We start from the raw sequence: 24244 nt of genomic DNA on the forward strand, positions 1-24244 counted from the left end.
TTCACTTACAGCATGTGGTTGTGTGAAAGGCGGTGGTTAACAAACATTGTTCATGTTGTTTACATTGAAACTGAGAATGAACTTGCATGTATTAACTATTATGTTGTTTGCTTGTATAAATATAGGCAAACTTTTGTCAGTTGTTTTATACACCTAGTAGTATATGCACGATGGGAGGCAAGCTGCTTCTTATCGTCGTGGTTGTTTGGTGTGTGCTTGTGTATGTTGCACTAGCCAGCAAGCCTGAATTGTGTGAAGCTGACAGCAATGGACAGTCATGGAATAGGATGGAAGTGCTACCTGGAACTGGCTGGGATAACCTGCGCAATATGGACATGGGTTTGGTGTTTGAATATGACTATACTAACTGTCAGTTAACTAATGATAGAAAATTTCTACTTCCTGATGGGTATTTTGCTATTCCCATCCAGCAGAGTGAAGTTGAAACATTTTCTGAGCTTATCACTCATTGGGACAACCATACCAGTTTAACATCTAGTTCTATGAATGCTGGGGCAAGTTTCTTCTCAGTGGTTGGTGGCAAGTTTTCCAAGGAATACTCAAAAACCAAGACAACCATGTACAACGAAAAGTCAATAGTTGCTCGAGTGCAAATGCGACACAAGTTACATATTGTACGCCTGCAGCCTGGTACCAAGTTAGATCCAAAGTTTAAGGCAAGGCTGTTGGATATTGCAAACCACATGATGAGCAACAACACTCACATAGCTAGGTACCTGTCAGAACTGCTGGTACGTGACTATGGTACTCACTATTTAACAGCAGTGCATGCTGGAGCTATACTAGCCCAAGAGGACTACATCAAGAGTGACTTTGCATACAAGTTTGAAGAGACCAAACAAAAAATAACAGCATCAGCTAGTGCTAATTTTTTTGGCAAGATTGGTTTTAGTGCAGGCTTTTCTCACAGCACTGATGAAACATTTACACAGTCATACTTGTCAAACCGTACCTACTCTCATATCAGAACAGTAGGGGGACCTCCCTATAGGATCCAATTCACTATTAATGACTGGGAAGATGGATTAGCTGACAGCCTGGTAGCCATAGACAGGGAAGGAGTTCCCCTTCATTTTGCCATCATCCCTGAAGTCCTTACTGAACTCCCACCCATGCAAACACTGCAATTAGCACACTATGTTGACAAGGCTATCAATTCTTATTACAAACACAACACTCGATATGGTTGCACAAACCCAAATTCTAAGAACTTTTATTTTGGTGCTAACATTGATGATGGATCTTGCCAGGCTCCAGCAGACAACTACACATTTGGAGGTGTCTATCAAACTTGCTACCACACACCTTCAGACAAGAATGATATCATGTGTCCACAATTGGTACAGAAGAATCCACTAACTGGGGACTATACTTGTCCACCCAACTATGAAGCGGTCTTACTACACAGTGGAACAAAGAGTGGCTCTTACTCTACCCAACAATGTGACCATCATTGTCATCACTTCCTTGGGATAAAGCATGGTTGTCACACTGATTGCTACAAGGTCAATAATCCTGTTAGTGGTCACTACAAGATGTACTGGTGTGTAGCTACTGGCGACGTACCTGATCAGTCAGGGTACCTGTTTGGAGGCTTGTATAACTCACTTTATGTTAACCCTCTCACCCAAGCAAGATCATGTCCAAACTACTATTACCCACTAAGGTTTGGAGAAGACACTCATGTGTGTGTGAGTGACGACTATGAACTTGGTTATGCCCTGTCTGCCCCATTTGCTGGATTTGAAAGTTGTACTGCTGGAAATCCGCTAGCTACCAGGTCTTCTAACGGTCGCTTAAAGAGGAGCTTTGGTAAACTGGATGTTGACCCAAATGCCTGGCCACATCGGTGTCCCACTGGGTACACACAACACTTGGCTAGTATGGAACAATCCTGTGAGGTGAATTATTGTGTGAAGGCTGGTACACTGGATTCCAAGGGTCTCCCATCCATCAGATTACCACCATATCATAAATATCCCAGTATTAATCCAGCGACATACAATGTATTGTCAATCGTCTCGTCAATGGGTAACCTGTGGATTAAGGACAACAGTACAGGTGAATGGAGAAAGACAAATGTAGATAGCATACCAATGATTACTTTAGAAAACTCATCACACTCATATTATAATATACAGTCAGCTCAACTCACAGCTAATTCCCAACATGATAGTGATAAATCACCTGCTACAGCTGCTCTCATTGTTAGCTCTACAGCACTGATAGGCCTGGTCATTGTGGTGGTTGTGTATGGACTGTACAGGTACAAGGGACGCCGTAATAAGTCAGTGCATTGTGCACAGGCTGTCAGTTATGAGAATCTTGAGAAGAGTTCACCTGATGACAACACCACTGTTGCAAATAACTGACCCTAATGGAACACTATAATTAATTAATAATTCAATTTTTGCTGATTGTACTGTAGTACCAACTATAGTTCATATATAGCTATATAGATGCATACACAATAAAAGTACTGCACTTGTTCAAATATTAACAATTGTGGACTAAAATGGGCAGAATTTCAATATGCATACAAAACAGAAGAAAAAGTCTGTGAAGCAATTGACAGAGGGAAGAATGCAACAACCAACCCATACGTATCTCTATAGGGTTTAAGTATCTGACCATAATCAAGTATATAGTGGGAGCTTTCCACTGTCCTTGTTTCAGTGTCATGTGCTTCGTTCCATCCAATTTGTTTGCATAAAATCTTAGTTACCTGTAGATAATATTGTCATAATTATGATGCAGACATGCATACTTTTACATAACAGCATAGTTTATGAAGTAGAAATCACTAATATAATAATTATATAAATATTATTTCTTGCTAACAATTTCTATGCTGCCAGATATAACCTTACATGTTGCTTATATGACTTGACTGCATTAAATTAGTATTGACTGAAACCTGCAGAAGTGCGTATTACCAGTGATTGTACTAATAGCTACCTAGCTATAAGATCGTGCCAACTGCTTTGCACTTACAGAACGGACATTATATCTTGTATGGCTTCTATAATTTAGTTATTTTCTTTGCTGCTTTACACTACACAAAACTCTCCTTTTTGTTGTGGTTCTTCATTATTAGTAAACAGATACTGAGTTTATGTAGTAATACATTAAACGGATACGAAAACCAATCAGACATGGAGCAGCTATACTGATGACATTTAAAACTCTTGGTCTCCATAAATATTGGTGAATCTACAAAGAAAATTTTCAATGCAGGAAAATGCATAGTCCACGAAAATAATCCAGTTTGAGGCTCATTGTTATAATAATATTATATTATTTGATCCAATAGTAATGGGTTTCTATGGTAACAGACATTTCTATATATAGTAGTAACATAATAAGGAATAATTCTTAGCATAGCCTCACTGTGTGCCGGTCTAAATTTTGAACTGACAATAATTATTACAATAAACTGTTTAATTCATAAAAATGACCACATAACTTTAGAATTAGCTATAATAATTAACTTCAACCAAGACCTTTAATTTGTATTGTGCTTTAGCATCCATAATAATATCACAGGGAGATAAAGACAAATTCACTACATCTTCAGTACAGTACAAAAATGGCTGAAATGGTCACCAAAGGTCAAACCTGTGATGGCACTGTACCAAAAAATACGGTACAACTGATATGAAAATTTTCATGCTTTTCTCATAAACAGCACAACTTTACATTATGCTGCTCTACTATAAGTAATACTTTATCCACTTGTACAAATGGAAGGGGCCGAGGTCGTAAGCATGGACTAGGGGAAACAACACCAAAGTAATTTAATTAATGGTTGAGGGCTTCAGGACAATAGCGAGGCAATGAAGTCACGCGCTTCATAACAATAATGCAGACCTAAGCTAAAGTTAACAGCTGTTTTAGAAGGCATTTTCCTGAAACTTGTGTAGGTCAGCTGGGTATATGTGTGGGTTTTGGCCAAATTTGTAATTAAATGGTTAGAAGCCTTAGGTGAATATAGTTATATATTGTTTAAGCGAAGAGTTCTCTAGTTTAGCTTGTGTCAGTGTAGACTAGTTTAGCATGAAAAGAATACAGTTATACTTTGTAGTGATTGCTTTGGTTGTGCTTGTACAACTAGTGGAGGTTAGCAGCACTGCACTTGCTGAATCTTGTGAAGCTGACAGCAATGGACAGCCATGCTGGAATAGAATGGAAGTGCTACCTGGAACTGGCTGGGATAACCTGCGCAATATGGACATGGATTTGGTGTTTGAATATGACTATACTAACTGTCAGTTAACTAATGATAGGAAGTATCTACTCCCTGATGGTTGTTTTGCTATCCCTGTCCAGCAGAGTGATGTGGAAACATTTTCAGAGTTCATTGAACACTGGGAGAATCACACCAGCTTGACAGCAACCTCTATTAACATTGAAGCAAGCTATTTCTCCAAGATCAATGCAAAGTTTTCAACTGATTTTATACAAGCCAAGACAACCATGCACAACGAAAAATCGAGCATTGCTCGCGTGCAAATGAGATACAAGCAATACATTGTGCGTCTTCAGTCAGGTACAAACTTACACCCAATGTTTAAGGTGAGGCTCCTAGATATTGCATCACAAATCATGAACAACAACACTCATATAGCTAGGTATCTAGCAGAGCTACTTGTTCGTGACTACGGCACTCATTATGTAACAGCGGTACATGCCGGAGCTATACTAGCACAAGAGGACTATATATTAAGTGAGTTCATTGCGAACAGTCAAGCAACGAAAAGAGATATAACAGCATCAGTTAGTGCTAATTTCTTTGGAAAGTTCAGCTTAAGCACAAGTACTAGTCACACAACACAGCAAAATTTTACAAACTCTTATTTATCAAATCGTGCATACTCTCATGTTAGAACACATGGGGGACCACCTTATGAAGCTAACTATACTGTTAATCAATGGGTGAAGGGATTAGCTGATAGTCTGGTAGCCATAGACAGGGAAGGAGTTCCTCTTCATTTTGCCATCATCCCAGAAGTCCTTAGTGAACTCCCACCCACACAAACATTAGAATTAGCACACTATGTTGAAAATGCCATTAATTCCTATTACAAGCATAATACCAGATTTGGATGCACTAATCCACAGGCCACTAACTTTTATTTTGCTGCAAATGTGGATGACAAGTCTTGTGAAGCACCATCTGATAATTTTACATTCAGAGGTATATTTCAAATCTGCACAGCTAGTAACCAAAATGACACTGTATGCCCAGCACTCAGACAAATGAACCCTCTTACTGGAAATTACTCTTGTCCACCCTATTATATGCCTGTGTTGTTGCATAGTGGGACGAAAAGTGGTGTATACACTACCTCATATTGCAAAACGCATTGCGGTTTTCTTGGATTTAGATGCCATCATGATTGTGCTGATGAAAATCATCCTATAACTGGTCACTATGAGACATATTGGTGTGTAGCTACTGGAGTAGTACCAGATCATTCTGGATACTTGTTTGGAGGACTGTACAGCTCCAAAACATCCAATCCATTAACCAAGGCCATGTCATGTCCCAGTCACTATTACCCACTGAAATTTGGACAAGACACACAGGTGTGTGTTAGTGATGATTATGAGCTTGGCTATCACCTGTCTGCTCCATTTGCTGGATTTGAAAGTTGCATAGCTGGAAATCCGCTAGCTACGCAAAAGGCTGGTGGCACCATAAAAATGAGTTTCGGCAAACTTCCAATAAATCCAAACACTTGGCCCCACCGATGTCCCACTGGGTACACACAACACTTGGCTAGTATGGAACAATCCTGTGAGATCAACTATTGTGTTAAGGCTGGTACATTGGATGATAGTGGACTTCCACCAATAAAGTTACCACCTTATCGAAAATACCCTTCTCTTAATGAACACACATACAATGTAATGTCAATCATCTCCGGTAAAGGTAATATGTGGATACAAGATAACGTCACCAAGCAGTGGATAAAACAACCAGATAATCACATTGATGCTGCCAACATTGAGCCATCATCTAACATTACAAACTCCAGTCAACTACTACCATTCAGTACAAGCCAGCCTATTAGTGGTGATGGCCACAATGATGATGATACAGGAACCTCACCTACCGCAGCTGCTCTGATCATCAGTTCTACTGCACTATTGGGTCTGATCATAGTGATTGCTATTTATGGATTGTATAAGTATAAAGAGCACAAAAAGAAAGTTACAGCTGTTGTTGCTGCCAGTAGCTATGAAAAGCTTGAGCAGACTAATGCCTCCTTTGAAATGGAACCAACAGCAGACGTTTGAAAATAATACGCAGATGTTTGAGACTGTATAATAGATAGGTAATACATACTAGTGTGCCACAGCTTTGTAACTTTAGTCTTCTTAGGCCTCTAAAGTTTTAGCATATAGCTTATTTTACTGCTGTGTGTATGGAGTGCATTTATCCATTTTATTATAAGAAAGTAGCTAGATGTACATGTTACAATACCGTGTTGATGGATGACTATATACATAGCGTAGTACCGGCTAAACCAGCTGATAGCTAAATATGTATGTTCTCAGGCCACATATATATTTACGAACCATATAAGGTACCGGAGAATGTGGGGGATTTATATATTCATGCTCAAGATGCACACTTTGCAGATTAAGGGTCTGTGCCATGTCAAGATGCTCGCAGCTGAGTTATACTAAGGTTATGTATTGCTACTTGTGATATTAAAGTTAAAGGGAATAAATCAGGACTGGCATCTTGAGCAGTGGAAAAAATGTAGACAATGAGCTGACGTGACTTCTGATGGCATCCATTGACTGATTTATGTAGAATTGGTAAAGCATTCCATAGGCAAGGAATTCAGATAGTAGATATAGTCTGTGTTTCATTTTCTGAGCTTTGGGTTCTTGAGATAAAGTTTATATAATTGTTGCTGAAACTGACAGTTGGATCTTTTAAGGACTTGAATACAGAGTGTAATGTATCAGAGGTCTCATATTGATACATGAGTAAAGTGGTAAGAGTTCGAGTTTGAATGAAAATCACTGGTCAGGTCATTCAGGATATATTTGGTTGCACGTCATTGAGTTCTGTCATTGGGTCAGTATAAAGGCCACCAGATGGGAGAACATTATGTTAAAACAGGTCATACTAATGATAAGTAGAGCTTGTTTTTAATTTCAAATTTAAAAATATGACAGATAAGTCTTAAGTTTCCATACGCTTTGGCTGATCATGAGATGTGAGAATGTAAAGAAAATTAATGATGATTCCAAGGCCACAGTGGCTATCTAGCTTGGGTATTTCATCCTGATCAATAATAGTAAGTGATGTTCATTGTATGTGGACCTGAAAGATTAATGCACACATCTGGTAGCACTAAAAGATAAACAAGTTGTAGCTACGTAAGAGTCCACCCAAAAGGTTGAGCAGCATATGTAATACTTGCATGTTGATTTAAATACTTTCCTGAAGCATTTGGTGCCATCAATGAACTGTTTAGAGCACCGCTATACCATATAGCACAGAAATGTAACACAGAGAACTTTTGATGAATCAAATGACAGTATATATTTTTGATAAGTAACACTTTTAATATTGTATAAAAGGATATAGATACATCTAAGTGTAAAACTTTGACTCGATGAGAGGAAAAAAATTAATGACTTGCATTAATATTGTTAAACATGCCAAAAATTTCCCACTGGGAGACATAATTTGGAATATGGGAAACATCAATACTGAGGTGTGGCTGGGGTCCAACCTCCACTGGATGAACATGACACCAGGAATTGACACATAATATTACTCATCCAATATAGAAACACTCTTATAGAGCAATCGGTTAGTATAATAAATGATCCATCTAAACAAGTTGATTACAATCAGTGCATTAAAAGTATTTAGCAGTTACTTTTGGTCTCTACGAAATATCTGAAATACTTGGATAATGTTTATAAGCACATAAATAGTTCAGTGCTTGCATGTTTTCACATTTTTGTCCCTCAAGACTGATAGTATATACCTTTGTTTCACTTATTACAACACAACACATTGTTTCCTTGAGTCCTTCATGTACATTATCATTATTGTAATGAAAAGGAACAACAATAAGCACCATATTTGGTCATGCTGCAAATATTACATATAATATGTCATATGGCAGTATTGGTCAGACACAATAGTGATCATTGTATTGGAGTTGTATTTGATGGTGAAGATCACTTGTTATGTATAATTACTGAATATACAGGAATTTGATTAGTGAATACTCATTGTAGTTTAGCAAGTGTATGGATCTACTGATGTGTATAGGTTTCTAGTGGGATGGTACTAAGAGTTTGTAACATTTTTATGGAAGCAAAGCTAATGTTATTATTTAGGCTTTAATTTGTTGGAAGGTACTTTTCATAGCCCTTCAACAAAAGACTACAAATTAGCCATGGTTACACATAATTAAGCAGTTCATAATGTACACTGTACTAATCTGATAAATGTAACAGCTACAAAACAAACACCTGGATGGATATAGTGCATATAATATAAGGAGAGGAAGGTTGTGGGTTTCATTTTTATGTGTACATGCATAAACACAAACATGAAAACAAAAGCTTTTGACTACCATGTTAAAGTGCTTACCTAGTGAACCAGTACCGTATAGCCTAAATATTTTGAGGGGCAAATATTTCGAGGTTGAGCAATTTTGCTAAAGATAAAATTTTTGCGGATTTGCAAACACTTCCAAAATGTATTAGACTATATGGAGGTCAAGGCTAAAATTTTCGCTGATAACCCCCAAAACCGTGAAATCAGCGAAAATTTTCCCCCTTGAAATATTTAGGCTATACGGTACTAGGACACATGTCCACTACATTCATGATCAGGTGCTATTACTGGTCAATACAGGGAAATCCAAGACCTATAGTTAGTAACCCACAAGATGCTATATCTCACATAGTGAATGCATGGACACCCTGTGAGACATGGACAATTGGTATTGTGTTTACTAGATGTTACATGGGCTGCTTTTTGTATCTGCTAAGATGTGAGTAAATACTTTGAGTCAATACGCCTGATATTGACATAAATCTCAATTTTTGGGAAATACCACATAAGTATGCTAGTAACTGTATGCCCTGTGCATACATATACACAACTATATTATAATTATGGCTGTTTGTGTTAAACAGTTTAGCTTCTGGGTACCACAAAGATCACTGTGTGGAAGGTAAGTGAATGTACAGTCAGATGACTGTAGATCCTTAAGTGCTTATAAGGCCAGGTGAAGTAAATTCCTTGTTTCTCATCAGCCTCCTACTTCTACCAAAACACTGCCTCCTCAACCTTCATTATTACATTCTAGTATGGCATGCCCCCTATTTCACACGTGATCTTAACACACGTGATGCACCTTGTGTTATCTAACAATGACATTTGTTTGTCTCACTGCTACTGTGGATGGGCAGCTGTGTATGCTGTGTAATTATATTTTGTATATCATGACATGATTCTTATGACATATAGTATAAAACGATTTTACATATATATATTAATATATAATGAATAATGACTGCCCACCCACATCAAAATTGAGGAAGTGGCTGATGAGAAACAAGGAATCTACTTTACCTGGCCTAATGGAAGAAGAGATCTAACATGTGACCAAAATCAGCCTTGTAGCCTTTACAGATATATTCAAATTTGATAACTTTCCATACCAAAAAAATGTATCCATACTTGAAACTACCCACCACCAATAATTGTGAGATATCAGTCATCAGTGCATGTTGTTAAATTGTTTGCCAGCAGTCTTGGCCATTTGCATGCTTGCTAGCTATCTGGTGCACTTGCAATACCACCATGTGATCATTAATACTCTAACCTGGTGATCAATCAGGTTATGGTTTGGATGGCTGGACCACCTCCTTCAAGCTCCAGAGCAGAGTCATTTGTTGGTCACATACAAAGTGTTATGTTAGAGGATATAGCTATGACACATCACAATGTGTAAAGTGTGTGTGCTATAGATAGTTGATTCTGCTTCACTGATGTCTGAAAATTAATCTGGACATCATAGTTTATGTGACGTCGTGGTACTAGCTACCAAGATAAACATAGCCATTTAGCCAATATTTATGTATCATCTCAATACATTCACTCACTTAGTAAATTCCCTCACTGAGAAGTCCACATTGCTATATTCTACAGCGAGATAGGGGGCTAGGTAATTTTATTGCCTTTTGTTTCATACTCCAGATATCCATATACGAAGCTCCTTGATCACGCTGCTGTTGACCGGTTATGACTGCTCTATTAGAGTATATCAATTGGAGCGACTACTGAAACCATTATTTTCAGGTTGTAGAAGAGCTCCAATTCCTTTCCCTTATAGTATTTTATTATTTATTTGATATTGTGTATATGCATAGTGTGCACCTGTTTGGATGTTGTACGTTCAAAGTGACTATGGTACAGTAAGCAACGCTATGAAAACTCTGGACAATTACTTTATAGTATAAGTGCCTCCTAGCCCTCACTCTACCTACTTGTAATACACTTGACTGAGAACTGACCTGAATAGTAGCAAACATTATACTGTTTTATTAATTTTCATGTGACCACTCCAAATAAAGCCCGTGTCTGTTAACTGTCACACTGAAATATTGCTGTACTATTCCGTATTCTTCTATCATTTCCAGTTTTTCTTGCATACTGTACTAAGTAGGTATAATTGATCTTGTAGGAGTGTCATCTCATGTGTCAGTGTGTTTCACTATAATTTTTAACTTCTGCAACGTAATTAAATTTTGAAGGTAAAGCTTGAGCAAGCTTTTATGCAGTTAGTTATTGCTGTGTACATGTGTTGCCAATCTTATAATGGAATAATGGCAATGGACCTCCTGCCTGCATGCAAATATGCCTGGGGACAGGACAGGAAACAGAAAAAAAATTTTTTTAGTGGTCTTATGGTATGTATTAATTGTTGATAACATTGAAAGTCTTACAGATTTTGATGTTGTTTGAACTACTGTGTGTAATTCATTACTTGTCAACTCAATTTGCAGTGGATTTCTCTCAGTTATATTATTGTGCCCACTAGTACACTGAGATATGTAGTAGTGGATGGCATGTCATCAGGAGCACCAGTAGCTACTTGTGAAACTGGTATATACCAACATTGTACCTGACCATAGTACCAATACTCCATCCACCAATTGAATTCCATTCTCTGCAAACTTGACTGAGTTTACTGAAAATATTTGTAACCCTGGCTGTACTTACACTGATAGGCCTGGTCATTGTGGTGGTTGTGTATGGACTGTACAGGTACAGGGGACGCCGTAATAAGTTGGTGTATTGTGCATAGGCTGTTAGTTATGAGAATCTTGAGAAGAGTTCATCTGATGACAACACAACTGTTGAAAAATTACTGATACTAATGGAGTACAACTGGCATAATAATAATTTTGTTGTGAGACTATAATTTGAGATGCATACACAATAAATATTTACTGAACTCGTTTAAATATTTGCAATTGAGGTAGCTAACACATGTACAATAGTACATGAGCTGGGCAGACCGGAAGTTCAATGGTGAATCTGGCAGCGATACAGTATAAAACAGAAGACCAAAAGCAAATCGTGTAGGAGGAATACAGGCCACTACAACATCTTCCACTAATGGTTTTTGAACAAGGAAACAAAACATGTATAATATATTAAATTATCAGACACTTTAGCCTATAGGAAGAGATACATAGCTATAGAAAAAGTTATTATGGTAGTACTCCATATTCAAATGATGACGAGATCAATATAGCAATTAAAGTACTGAAACACCAACCTTACATGTCAGAAAATGCAGTTGTGGTTCGTAAAAATGACCATAATTTTAGAGCTATTGAATTCAAACAAATTAACTGCTTTTTTTTACGATAAGACCTTTAAACAATGTATTATGTTTACCGTTGGTACCAGATAAGAACAAAAGTGACGAACTTTCAATGCAAAAAATGGCCATAAAGGTCACCAAAGGTCATATCTGTGATGGCACTAAAAATCATTGAGGTGCTTTTCTCACGAAATGCACAAAATCACAATAATATTTATGCACATATTTCCATGGGAACCAAACCACACAACCTATTGGAACAAACAGAAACAGTGGGTACACAATAATACTTATAATCCATATTTGTATCCTAAACTCTGTGGATTTTACAGTACCTACCAGAACTCTATCTTCTTCTGCTATTAAAGCAAATGTACTTTAGGAGCGTGAAAAGTTTTGTGCTTTTACATGAACATTTTTAGTTACATGAATTATCCCATGCTTTGACATGTAAAGTTTCATGTGTTACTCACAACCATAATGGTAGGACCTATAAGCCAGTAGAGTTGACAGCTGTTTTCAGAAAAGGTATTTCCCTGAAACTGGTATGGGTCAACAAAGTATGGCTTTTGACCAAATTTGTGTTGTGGTAAGTGATTAGAAGCCTTATGTGAATATAGTTATGCGTTGTTTACAGCGAAGGGGTTCTCTGATTTAAGCTTGTGTCGGTGTAGACTTAGTATGAAAAGAACACAGTTATACTTCGTAATAATTGTTGTGGTTGTGTTTATTCAACTAGTGGAGGTTAGCAGCACTGCACTTGCTGAATCTTGTGAAGCTGACAGCAATGGACAGCCATGCTGGAATAGAATGGAAGTCCTACCTGGAACTGGCTGGGATAACCTGCGCAATATGGACATGGGTTTGGTGTTTGAATATGACTATACTAACTGTCAGTTAACTAATGATAGGAAATATTTACTCCCTGATGGATGTTTTGCTATCCCTGTCCAGCAGAGTGATGTGGAAACGTTTTCAGAGTTCATTGAACACTGGGAGAATCATACCAGCTTGACAGCAACCTCTATTAACATTGAAGCAAGTTATTACTCCAAGATCAATGCAAAGTTTTCCGCTGATTTTATAAAAACCAAGACAACTATGCACAATGAACAGTCAAGTATTGCTCGTGTGCAGATGAGATACAAGCAATACATCGTGCGTCTACAGTCAGGTACTAACTTACACCCAATGTTTAAGGTGAGGCTCCTAGATATTGCATCACAAATCATGAACAACAACACTCATATAGCTAGATACCTAGCAGAACTACTTGTTCGTGACTATGGTACTCATTACGTAACAGCAGTACATGCTGGAGCTATACTAGCACAAGAGGACTATATATTGAATGAGTTCATTGCAAACAGTAAAGCAACGAAAAGAGATATAACGGCATCAGTTAGTGCTAATTTCTTTGGTGAGTTTAGCCTAGGCACAAGTATTAGTCACACAACGCAGCAAAATTTTTCAAAATCTTATTTATCAAATCGTGCATACTCTCATATTAGAACACATGGGGGACCACCTTATGAAGCTAACTTTACTGTTAATCAATGGGTGAAGGGATTAGCTGATAGTCTGGTAGCCATAGACAGGGAAGGAGTTCCTCTTCATTTTGCCATCATCCCAGAAGTCCTTAGTGAACTCCCACCCACACAAACATTAGAATTAGCACACTATGTTGAAAATGCCATTAATTCCTATTACAAGCATAATACCAGATTTGGATGCACTAATCCAAATGCCACTAACTTTTATTTTGCTGCAAATGTGGATGACAAGTCTTGTGAAGCACCATCAAATAATTTTACATTCGGAGGTATATTTCAAATCTGCACAGCTGATAACCAAAACGACACTGTATGCCCAGCACTCAGACAAAAGAACCCTCTTACTGGAAATTACTCTTGTCCACCCCATTATATGCCTGTGTTGTTGCATAGTGGAGCAAAAAGTGGTGTATATACTACTTCACATTGCAAAGAACATTGCCATCTTCATGTCGGTTGGAGTGTTTCACTTAAATGTCATCATGATTGTGCAGACGATAATCATCCTATAACTGGTCACTATGAGACATACTGGTGTGTAGCTACTGGAGTAGTACCAGATCAGTCTGGATTCCTGTTTGGAGGATTGTACAGTTCTACTGCATCCAATCCATTAACCAAGGCGATGTCATGTCCCAGTCACTACTACCCACTGAGGTTTGGACAAGACACACAGGTGTGCGTCAGTGATGATTATGAACTTGGCTATCACCTGTCTGCTCCATTTGCTGGATTTGAAAGTTGCAGAGCTGGAAATCCGCTAGCTACGCAAAAGGCTGATGGCACCATAAAAATGAGCTTTGGCAAACTTTCAATAGATCCAAACACTTGGCCTCACCGATGTCCCACTGGGTACACACAACACTTGGCTAGTATGGAGCAATTCTGCGAGATCAACTATTGTGTAAAAGCTGGTACATTGGATGATAGTGGACTTCCACCAATCAAGTTGCCACCTTATCGAAAATACCCTTCTCTTAATGAACATACATACAATGTAATATCAATCATCTCTGGTAAAGGTAACATGTGGATACAAGATAACATCACCAAGCAGTGGATAAAACAACCACAAAGTCACATTGATGCCATCAACATTGATCCTACAAACTCCAGTCAATTACCACCATCCAGTACAAGCCAGCCTATTAGTGGTAATGACCACAATGAAGATGATACAGGAACCTCACCAACCACAGCTGCTCTGATAATCAGTTCTACTGCACTACTGGGTCTGATCATAGTAGTTGCCATTTATGGATTGTGCAAGTACAAGGGGCACAAGAAGAAAGTTACAGCTGCTGCTACCAGTAGCTATGAAAATCTTGAGCAGACTAATGCTTCCATTGAAATGGAACCAACAGCAGATGTTTGAAAATAGTAGGTGACTGTATATAGATAGGTGATGTACCACTTGTGTACAACAACTTCGTAATTTCATATAATATAAATAGTAATATTATAGATAGGGTCATTCCATGTCAAATCAACAAGGAATTTAGGGTCACCTCTCAGATTTTGATGAAACTTGGTGTGTTTGTAGCACCTGCGGAGCGTATCACTCATGCAACTTTTTAGATCCATACATTCCTTAATTTCTGATTTATGACCACAAATATTTTGAATATTTTATGAAAATTTGGTCCATCTCTAGTTACAAAATAGACTGCAACTTTGTACTGTGTAAATGTATTTTTAAACACAATTTTCACTGATGGAAGACTGTTGATTGACCTTTCCAGTGATCCCTGATGTCTACTTAATTCTGGTTCAAAGGCACTTCATTGAAAATTTTAATCCTGTATATTTTGGAAAAAGCTGCTAGAAATTTTTCAAATTCTTTTGTGAATAATGATTGGGTCATAGTCTATGTTTGATAAATTTTTTGTGGTGGTACAACAATAGGCTCAACCACTCAAGAGATATAATGAATTATGTTGTGGTATGTGGTGGACTTTGAGTCTATTATTGCTGTATTAGAGTGTACACCTCCAATAACCACTCGCAACAAGGCCATGCCAAGTTTGTCTTACAGAGTGAAGGTGTCTGGGTACATTGCAAGCTGTATTAGTGACCACCTGTATTGAAAGGCCATCTATGTGCTGCAGTAATAAGTTATACTTCTTTAATGTATAGCACCAAAGCATCAACCCTTTCTAGCAAATCCAAAAATGGTCCTTATTAGACAGGTTGACTATAAATTACAGATCTGACCATCATGTGTCCATAAACATCATGTAAATGTTGTACCATCTCTTCACAAATAATTTTTTATTAAGCTGAATCCCACTGTAGTGGACTTAGCCATATTTAATTACGTATATGGCTGCATAGGTACATACAACAGAACTCCTCAGAAGGGATACCTGGACATCTTGAGCACCAGGACACCTATTTATACACTGTACTCCCACTCTAGTGGTGCACATACATTTAGACCAAGATACTTCTTTGCATGGCTTCTGTAATATGAGCACTTTATTATGGTCCTAGCAATGGAGGGGTTTACCATATACATGTATTAATTATGCCTCAATGTGTGAAATTAATTACTACATTACCTTACATTCATGACTACTTTGAAGATCAAGTCATAAATTCATGCATGGCCATGTAGGAGGTAAACATGTTGACCACATATTTAACATTTGCTTGTACTGATCTTCAAAACATGAACGCAAAATACTTTGAAAACCATTAATTTTAGTAATTATAGTACCGCTGTAAATTACACACTGAGGTGCAAGCAAGTGTTGATAATATAAAAACTCTTGGTACAAGTAACGTATATAGAATAACTCTTCTTTTCCCTGGACTATTGATACATAAAGTGTTCATTTTTGAGAAACCACAGACTTGTCTTGGGTCCAAAATGTATGTACAATTATAAAGTAAGATCGGCTATCAAGGTGCCCGGATATCTTTTTTGAGGAGGTCTGTTGTACCTATGCAGCCATGTATATAACTTGAATAGTGTAGAGTGGGAATATGTATGTATGTAAGTGCTCTACGGCAAGATTTTACTTAATAAATAAGGTATAACTGAAGAGATGGTACAACATTATGGACGCATGTTGATCTCATTTATAGTCAACCTGTCTAATAAGGACCATTTTTGGATTTGCTAGAAAGGGTTGATGCTTTGGTGCTATACATTAAGATCCAATTAAAGCACAAATTAACTGCAGCTTATAGATGGTCTTCCAATACAGGTGCATGGTCACTAATACAGGTTGCAATATACCTAGACATCTTCACTCTGTAAGACGAACGTGTCTTGTTGCGAGTGGTTATTGGAGGTGTACAGCAATAATAGACTGCACATTCCACCACATCCACAACATAAATCAGACTGGCATCTTGAGTATGCATGGACGTAAAAATGTAGACTGTATGAATTACTAGGATTAAAATTTGGCTAGAAATGAGCAAACGTGAAAGATTCTATATTAGTCCATTGACTGATTTAGAATGATGATTGGTAAGGCATTCCAGGTGAGGAATTCTGTGAATGTTTAGTAGCATTGTTATAGTCTGTGTTTTATTATCTGAGCTTGCAGGTTAAGTGGTTCCCGAAATACAATTGTTGATAGTGAAACTGACGGTTGGATTTTTTAAAGGATTTGATAAGGAATAGTATATCAGAGGTGAGGAGATCTCAGAATGATGTTTTAGTATCCTGAATTACTTTACCAGTGACTATCGACATTGATTAAGACAACTCTTATCTGTATCAATATGAGATCAACATAAAGCCAGGGGTAGCTCCAGGAGGTTTCTGAGGGTTTCAGAAACTGGTCAAGTGTATTCAAGCAGATAAAAAATATATTTTGCATAGGCACGAGACATTCAGATGAAGATACTCTAATAGAGCAGTCAATCACTCTAAATCACAGTATTGATTGTGTAGCAAGTTATATTTAGTAGGGATTTTTATGTACTTTAGGAAATCAGTCACCAAAAATCATGATCTTATGAAAGCTGGTTTAATTCTTCCAGATTGTTGACTAGGAGTGCAGTTAAAATTGTTTGCCACCTGTGTTGGTAATTTGCATACTCACTAGCTATTTGGTGCAATTACAGTACTACCATAAGTATAGTGATCCAGTGGGATCAGGCTATGGCCGGACTACCCCCTTCAAGCTCGGTTGCTGGTTAAATATCCTCACATACAAAGTGTTTATTGTTTATATCAGAAGATGTAGCTGTGATGCATCACAATGTACAGGATCAGTTGTGTCATAGACAGCCGATTCTACTTCACTGATACCAGTGCATGAAATTCCTCTGGACACTTTTATGATGTCATTTATAGTCATTACTAGCCGATATTCATGTACACCCGTACCATCTCAATACATTCACTTACGTAGTACATTGGGATTACATTGAAGTCCGTAGTACTATATAGTCTACAGTAGGCGAGACAGGAAATTTAGTTGCCATTTCAATTTTGTCTTGCATTTGTTCTCGTCAGACTTTTCACAACTTCTTCACTTACACTAATACCATCACAAGGGGACATCGATTTAAGTTATTTAAATCATTTTCAAGATTAAAAAAATGTAGATCTGATTATTTTTTAAAATAGGATTCTCAATGACTGGAATGGCTTACCTGACTATGTTGTAAATGCTAATTCAATTAATTGTTTTAAATCAAAAATAGAGTTTCACTTAGCTAATTCTAGATTTATTTTTGTATAGCCATCTTATGATTGTACAAATTTTTGTTGACCCGGTATACAGGCAGTGCATTTACCGGTAATTAATAGTACTATAATACTAGACTAGCATTTACTGAGCTAATTCATATTCCGGATATTCGTAAACTGACACCGTGTATTAAAGAAACTCCCTAATGAACATTCTTCTCGTGAACACCCTTGGTGAACACTAAATCATCGTTCGTGTAGTCTTTGTTTGGATTCTGAGTTCTAGTTGCTTAAAACATCGAGTGGCGTTCTACTGAAATGAAGGTACGAGAAATATTAATACAGTAGCTACATACCCTGACACGGCGTGATCACTGATCCCATGACGCCGGTACTCATAGTCACGGCCGAAGTAGCTAAAGGTGGTGTAAGTGTGACACTGATCTATTAGATATCTTCAGTATGTCATGCGCCTAATTTGAAGGCGTGGCATGGCACTAATTGACGTACATACACTTGAAAGTTTATCTATGGTTTAAGTTAAGGTCACTCTTTATAGAATGACTGAACAAATGTATATGAGTGAGAATCGATCTGAATAGTGGCAAACATGATTATACTGTTTATGTGAAATCTTTTGGTGTGTATTATGCACCTATCAATGTATTGCCCCACTACCCCCCCTCGGGCATATGTGGGGGGGCTATAGTGGGGATTTGACACAGTCGAATGTCAAATGCCCCATAGTAGGGCAAACCTATCGTGTCAAATCCCCACCATTGGCCCCAGTTGCAACGCGGGATTTGACATAGCGAAGGAAGTTACAACAAAAAAATATTTGGGTGCTTACTGAACGATTGTCAAATGCCCCATAGTGGGGCAGCAGTTTCGTGTCAATTCCCCCTGTAAAGCCCCACTTACGCCCGAGGGGGGGGGGGGGGGGGGGGGGGGGGGCAATACATTGATAGGTGCATTATTAATAACATTAAAAGTCTTAGCTACAGATTTTGATGTTGTTTGAGCTACTGTGTGTATACCTATATAATTTATTACTTGTCAACTCAATTTGCAGTGGATTTCTCTCAGTTATATTATTGTGCTCACCAGTACACTGAGATGTGTAGTAGTGGATGGCATGTCATCAGGAGCACCAGTAGCTGCTTGTGAAACTGGTACCAACATTGTACCTAACCATAGTCCCAATACTCCATCCACCAATCAACTTCCATTCTCTGTGGACTTGACTGAGTTTACTGAAAATATTTATAACCCTGGACGTACTTACACAAGTAAGCATACACCATATTATATATTTTTGTCCCGTCATTGCTTGTACACAGTTACTATGCGTGGTGGTCCTAATGATAGTAATTTTAGAGGCTTCATGATTCAGGGGAGGCTAGTAGCTGATGATTCTCCTACTGGTACATTTGCTGATTTTGGTACTAACTTTCAATCACAATGTAATAATAACGTAAGACTGTACTGTATGGTGGAGTAGTCAGTTTATTACATGTTACATTATTATAGACAGCTGCTACACACACTAATGGTAATCAGAAGACTTCAGTTGTTCTATCATGGACAGCACCACCTGTTGGAACTGGCAACATCACATTTAGGTATGTGGACTTTATTTCAATGAAATGACAATTATTATTTGTTAGGTAGTAAAAGTATTGTGCTTTAACACAAACACGATAGCTTGCCAGTAGATTTTTGGCGTGGCCCATGGAGAAACATCATCTAAAAACTAGCCTCACTTTTCCCTGATGACAATGAAGCAGTATTAGTTAGTTAAAACTAAACTTGAACAAGACTTTGGATTGACCCGAAATGTTTTCAACAAGCTGCTATGAATTTAAAAAAAATTATAAAACAGAATTTTTTAGTGATGACTGACTGACTGACTGACTGACTGACTGAATGACTGAATGACTGATGCCTTCAGACAAGCATAACTCGATAATGGCTAAGGCTAGGTGCTTGATTTTTTCACTTGCTTCAGCTGGACATGTGAGTTTTGGCAGACCGCAGTACATACATTGCATTCTTCATGAACTTACCAGTGTCCTCATTTGTGTCCCATTCATCTTTGCTGACAGCGAAAGGTGTTGATTTGGCATGATGGCTTCCCTTTGTAACGGAAATCATCCATATTTTTCATAATGGCTACTTTGATTGCGGAGGTGCTTTTCAAATGGCTCTTGATTCGTATTGCTGTGTAACGGGTTGAACATAGCTGACAACAAAGTGTAACAGATACTTCACTTTTCAGACAAAAATTAATAATTGGGGCATGTGATGCGATTTCTTTTGATACGGTGTGTGTGGGTTCACCAGCCATAATAATTTTATTTTACAGAAATATGTTAACAAACAAGTACACAAAAAATTAGAATTTTCAACTAGAGTAGGGACCATAGCACATCAATAAAAAGTACCAAAACAAGCTGGAGTAGTGCACAATATTAAATCACAGTAAAACAATAAGAAATGTTACATCCCTACTGTGTTCAAGATACCTTAAAGTTGGGATACAACACTTCTTATTGTTTTACTGTGATTTAATACGTATCATGCAGTACTCCAGCTTGTTTCAGAACTTTTGTCGATGTGTTATGGTCCCTACTCTAGTTGAAAATTCCAATTTTTTTGTGTACTAGTTTAAGTGATGAAGTCACATGTGTTCATATGTAGTGCTATGTTATGAACTAGAATACAATCTTTTTCAGGTTTGCCTTTACAGATTCATTTCCCCTATTCTGGGCCAATATTCATACTGCAACTATTCAAGGTATGATGTATGTGCTGTAGTGCAGTAAAGTAATAGTACAATGTATACAGTATACCAATGCATGTTACTCGTAACCAGACTTGACACATTGTACTAATAGTTATTATGAACGAAGATAATGGAATACATGTGCTTTGCTTTGCTGTTAAAGAATTGTAACATTTGATTGTAAATACAGAAAAATATTTTAGCAAAATAATAATGTTATTCATTTTTATTTCATGAATGTATAATTATGTGTGTTTTTGTGTTCACTTGCAGAAGGTCCTGAAATTTCTATCACATTATCATCAACTGTTATGACAGCTACAACTACCTCAACACCTACTGTAACACCTTCACCAACTGGTAGTAATACAGGTATAAATGTAGTGTATGTACACTACTGTTTGCTCTTATGTATATTGTAAATTGAGAATCAGTGGCGGAGGAAGTAGTTGATTTGAGGGCTGACCAGGCACTACTTTACCTCTGGTTTGGTAAGGTGAGACCAAAAAGGTCACAACCAGATGACAATAGTTGCCCATCTCACCAGCTACACCTCCTTTATAACTGATACTACATAAAAAATCCTTACATGGCTTGCTGCACACTGCTATATTAGAGAGACTGCTCTATTAGAGTATCTTGATTTTTATCATGGTTTTCAGCCCCACATCAAGAAGGATAATTTCGGCGTGATATCATTCTGAGGAAGCTAAGCCCCCCCTCAGCAGACCGAGGGGGGAGGGGCTTCAGCCCCCTAGCTCCCCCTTTCTGCCGCCTATGTTGAGAATAGCTACATTTTATAAATTTCAAGAGATGACATTATACACTATATGTAACAACAAATAACCAAATCAGTGTTGAAAGTAGGACAGCAGCTGACCCACTAGCCCAGATAGTAATCTAAAGGATGGGATCCAGATATAACCTGGGTGTGACTTGGATAAATTAAAGCAGAGATGAGCACAAATTACGTATATGAAATTAAATTTTGACATAGATAAGCATTGGGTTAAATGTTGCATGATGCAAGACAAAAACTCTGCTAGTGTGATCATAAAAGTTAACCTTGCATTTATTATAGACACATAGTAGGATCATCTGCGTGTGGAAGAAGCAAACCAATACCTGTATGCTTAACTATTCAATCAATGACTGATAAATTAGTGTGGGAAGTGGGTGTGGGTTCCACGTTTGTCTAGATAGCAACACCCTTACTTGTGATAAGTAGGTGTGGCTCAGATAAGCTTCTTGAGTACAGTATGTGTGGCTCAATTTCCACCAGTACAATTATAGGAGTAAACCACTTGTGATCTGATCCAGATCAGACTTGGATATTCCATGAGACCTGCTTGACCCTGACAAAATGTGATTCAAATGATCCAGGTTATCTGTATGACTCAACCAACCTTCACTTTCAACTCTGGTCCAGATTTTAACTGGAAAATTTAATTTTTACTGCGAGTGACCTAACTTTCAATTGCCAGTAGATTATAAGTTATTTTACTTAAGTGATATAACAGGCAAACTATTTTACTCAAGATTGAGCCTGTGCTGTATAAGATTGTTCTACATCCCCAGCTACTGTAATAGCTGTTAGTCAGAAAAGGCTCATACCCCAGCCATTAATTACACATTGGGAGGGAAGGGGTTTCCAGCGGTTTCAGGAAACTTTTTTGACATATATTCTAAGTTGACATTAGGAAGACATTAGGAATCTAACACAGCATTAAGTTTGGCATAACAAAAGCGAGTGAGTGAGTAGCATGCATTACAGCACAACATGAAACTTACATTCAGGTAAGGATCTATAAAGGGACATGTATGATACATGAGCCCTCCTGTAACTTTTTATGTAAGATTGAGATAGCATTATTGTTGAATATGATATAGAGTACTGAATTTCAGCATTTTCCATTTCCACTGCATGGGAAAGAAAGTTTTTAGACCAGATAACTGCATGGGAAAGAATATCTTTAGATGAGATAACTGTATGGAAAAGAATATTTTTAGACGAACTAACATAATAAGCTGCATAACTGAGTATGAGCTTATACTGATAGTGTGTAGTTTCTTAGTCAATAGCTATATTTACTGTAGCTGTATTGCTTTGGTCTTCAAAATGCACCTTTGATACAATTTATAAGTCATTATATTTTCATAAGTGTATAGTGTATGTGTGTGTGCGTGCGTGCATGCGTGCGTGCGTGCATGTGTGTGTGGAGTTTGGACCATTGAATGAATATTCAATGTCTTTCAGTGGCTGGCCCCAAACCTTTCTATCCGGTAACTCAAAGGGTAGTCACTACTAATAGTCTTGTATAGACACTTTATACTACAACTTGATGTCTTGATTCTGGTCACACATGGTTCTACAGGACTATTGGCAGTGACTACCCTTTGTAACTCAGTGTTGATATTGGAAACTTCTTTTGAAAACTCCTGGCTATACCCTCAAATATAGTATTGTGTGATGTTCACACAAAGCAACCATCTCAGCAAATGTTAAGTCTGTGTATTATCAATTTAGGTAGAGGAAGTGGTGTGGGTCTACTAGCCAGTACAATGATGATTCTATTCCTGGCTATGTTTCCAATAACTATCAGCTGATCACCATGCAGAAGCAACTATGAATATTAATTAAACTGATGACAGAAGAGCACCTTTATTTTGATTTATTTATTTATTTAATAGTGACTACTGAATCTATGTATTTTGTTTTGAGCTGCAATTTGTGTTGTCATTCTTGCTAAATGGTGCTATGTATAATGGGGTTGCAAAGGTCTGTATTTTCTACCTTTACAGTCAAGCACAAAGCTGACTGACTGATCAACCGACCGACCGACTGATTCAATAATGGTTAGGGCTATAGGGTAGAATTATTGGCTAGACCCTTATAGCTTCCTGTTGACATTTATTTATTCCACACAGGTGACTGTGTAGTACATAGCAAGGCGTGTATCTAGCTAAGGCTGTCCAGGCCTGTCCCAAATGTGGCAAAAGTTGCAGCTTCAGTAATTGCAAAGGCAGTTTGATGCTCTTCATATATGGGACTGTATCTGAAAAAAGGGGTCTTATAGTGTTTTTAATTACACATGACAGTACATGTCTGGCAATGCATACCGTGACTTGTGAAAATGGCAACAGCTTCAAATTTGGTCTCTAACTCTCTATATCTATATACGTATATACCCCTCAAGTGCAACTGTTTCTTGGTGTAAATTTAAAATGATAGGTTAAATTCACCAGGAGTAATGATTAGTCAAACTTGGGAATTTGGAATGAGACTAACTTTTGGTGGGAGGAACGATTTTGTGATTTAACTCTTGGGAAAAATTGATGGTTA

The 24244-nt window shown here is 37.6% G+C and overlaps 4 protein-coding genes across 4 annotated transcripts; all 4 read left to right on the forward strand.

Annotated features, from left to right (window-relative positions):
- Window positions 1-133: 133 nt before the first annotated feature.
- On the forward strand, window positions 134-2537 carry LOC136259197 (macrophage-expressed gene 1 protein-like). Its single transcript, XM_066052676.1, has one exon. It carries the CDS (start codon window positions 171-173, stop codon window positions 2391-2393), a length of 2223 nt encoding a protein of 740 aa, XP_065908748.1. The 5' UTR covers window positions 134-170; the 3' UTR covers window positions 2394-2537.
- A 1469-nt stretch (window positions 2538-4006) lies between these two features.
- Window positions 4007-6498, forward strand: LOC136258282 (macrophage-expressed gene 1 protein-like). Its single transcript, XM_066051614.1, has one exon. The coding sequence runs from the start codon at window positions 4078-4080 to the stop codon at window positions 6322-6324; it is 2247 nt and encodes a 748-aa protein (XP_065907686.1). The 5' UTR covers window positions 4007-4077; the 3' UTR covers window positions 6325-6498.
- Window positions 6499-12590: 6092 nt separating this feature from the next.
- Window positions 12591-14837, forward strand: LOC136259276 (macrophage-expressed gene 1 protein-like). The gene has a single exon (XM_066052765.1). It carries the CDS (start codon window positions 12591-12593, stop codon window positions 14835-14837), a length of 2247 nt encoding a protein of 748 aa, XP_065908837.1.
- Window positions 14838-18235: 3398 nt separating this feature from the next.
- On the forward strand, window positions 18236-23652 carry LOC136257831 (putative defense protein). Its single transcript, XM_066051130.1, has 7 exons — window positions 18236-18440; window positions 19189-19405; window positions 19457-19590; window positions 19647-19738; window positions 20852-20913; window positions 21175-21273; window positions 23429-23652. The coding sequence occupies exons 1-7, from the start codon at window positions 18435-18437 to the stop codon at window positions 23506-23508; spliced, it is 690 nt and encodes a 229-aa protein (XP_065907202.1). The 5' UTR covers window positions 18236-18434; the 3' UTR covers window positions 23509-23652.
- Window positions 23653-24244: the final 592 nt, after the last annotated feature.

Source organism: Dysidea avara, chromosome 6 (genome assembly GCF_963678975.1).
Source record: "Dysidea avara chromosome 6, odDysAvar1.4, whole genome shotgun sequence".
Classification (NCBI taxonomy): Eukaryota; Metazoa; Porifera; class Demospongiae; order Dictyoceratida; family Dysideidae; genus Dysidea; species Dysidea avara.

Bases quoted from the DNA above. Each gene is read 5' to 3' on its own strand.
- LOC136257831 (XM_066051130.1), top strand. The intron at 19,591-19,646 runs GTAAGACTGTAC...ACATTATTATAG, and splicing joins AATCACAATGTAATAATAAC to ACAGCTGCTACACACACTAA. The intron at 20,914-21,174 runs GTATGATGTATG...GTTCACTTGCAG, and splicing joins TCATACTGCAACTATTCAAG to AAGGTCCTGAAATTTCTATC.
- LOC136258282 (XM_066051614.1), top strand. From the start codon at position 4,078: ATGAAAAGAATACAGTTATACTTTGTAGTGATTGCTTTGGTTGTGCTT.
- LOC136259197 (XM_066052676.1), top strand. From the start codon at position 171: ATGGGAGGCAAGCTGCTTCTTATCGTCGTGGTTGTTTGGTGTGTGCTT.
- LOC136259276 (XM_066052765.1), top strand. From the start codon at position 12,591: ATGAAAAGAACACAGTTATACTTCGTAATAATTGTTGTGGTTGTGTTT.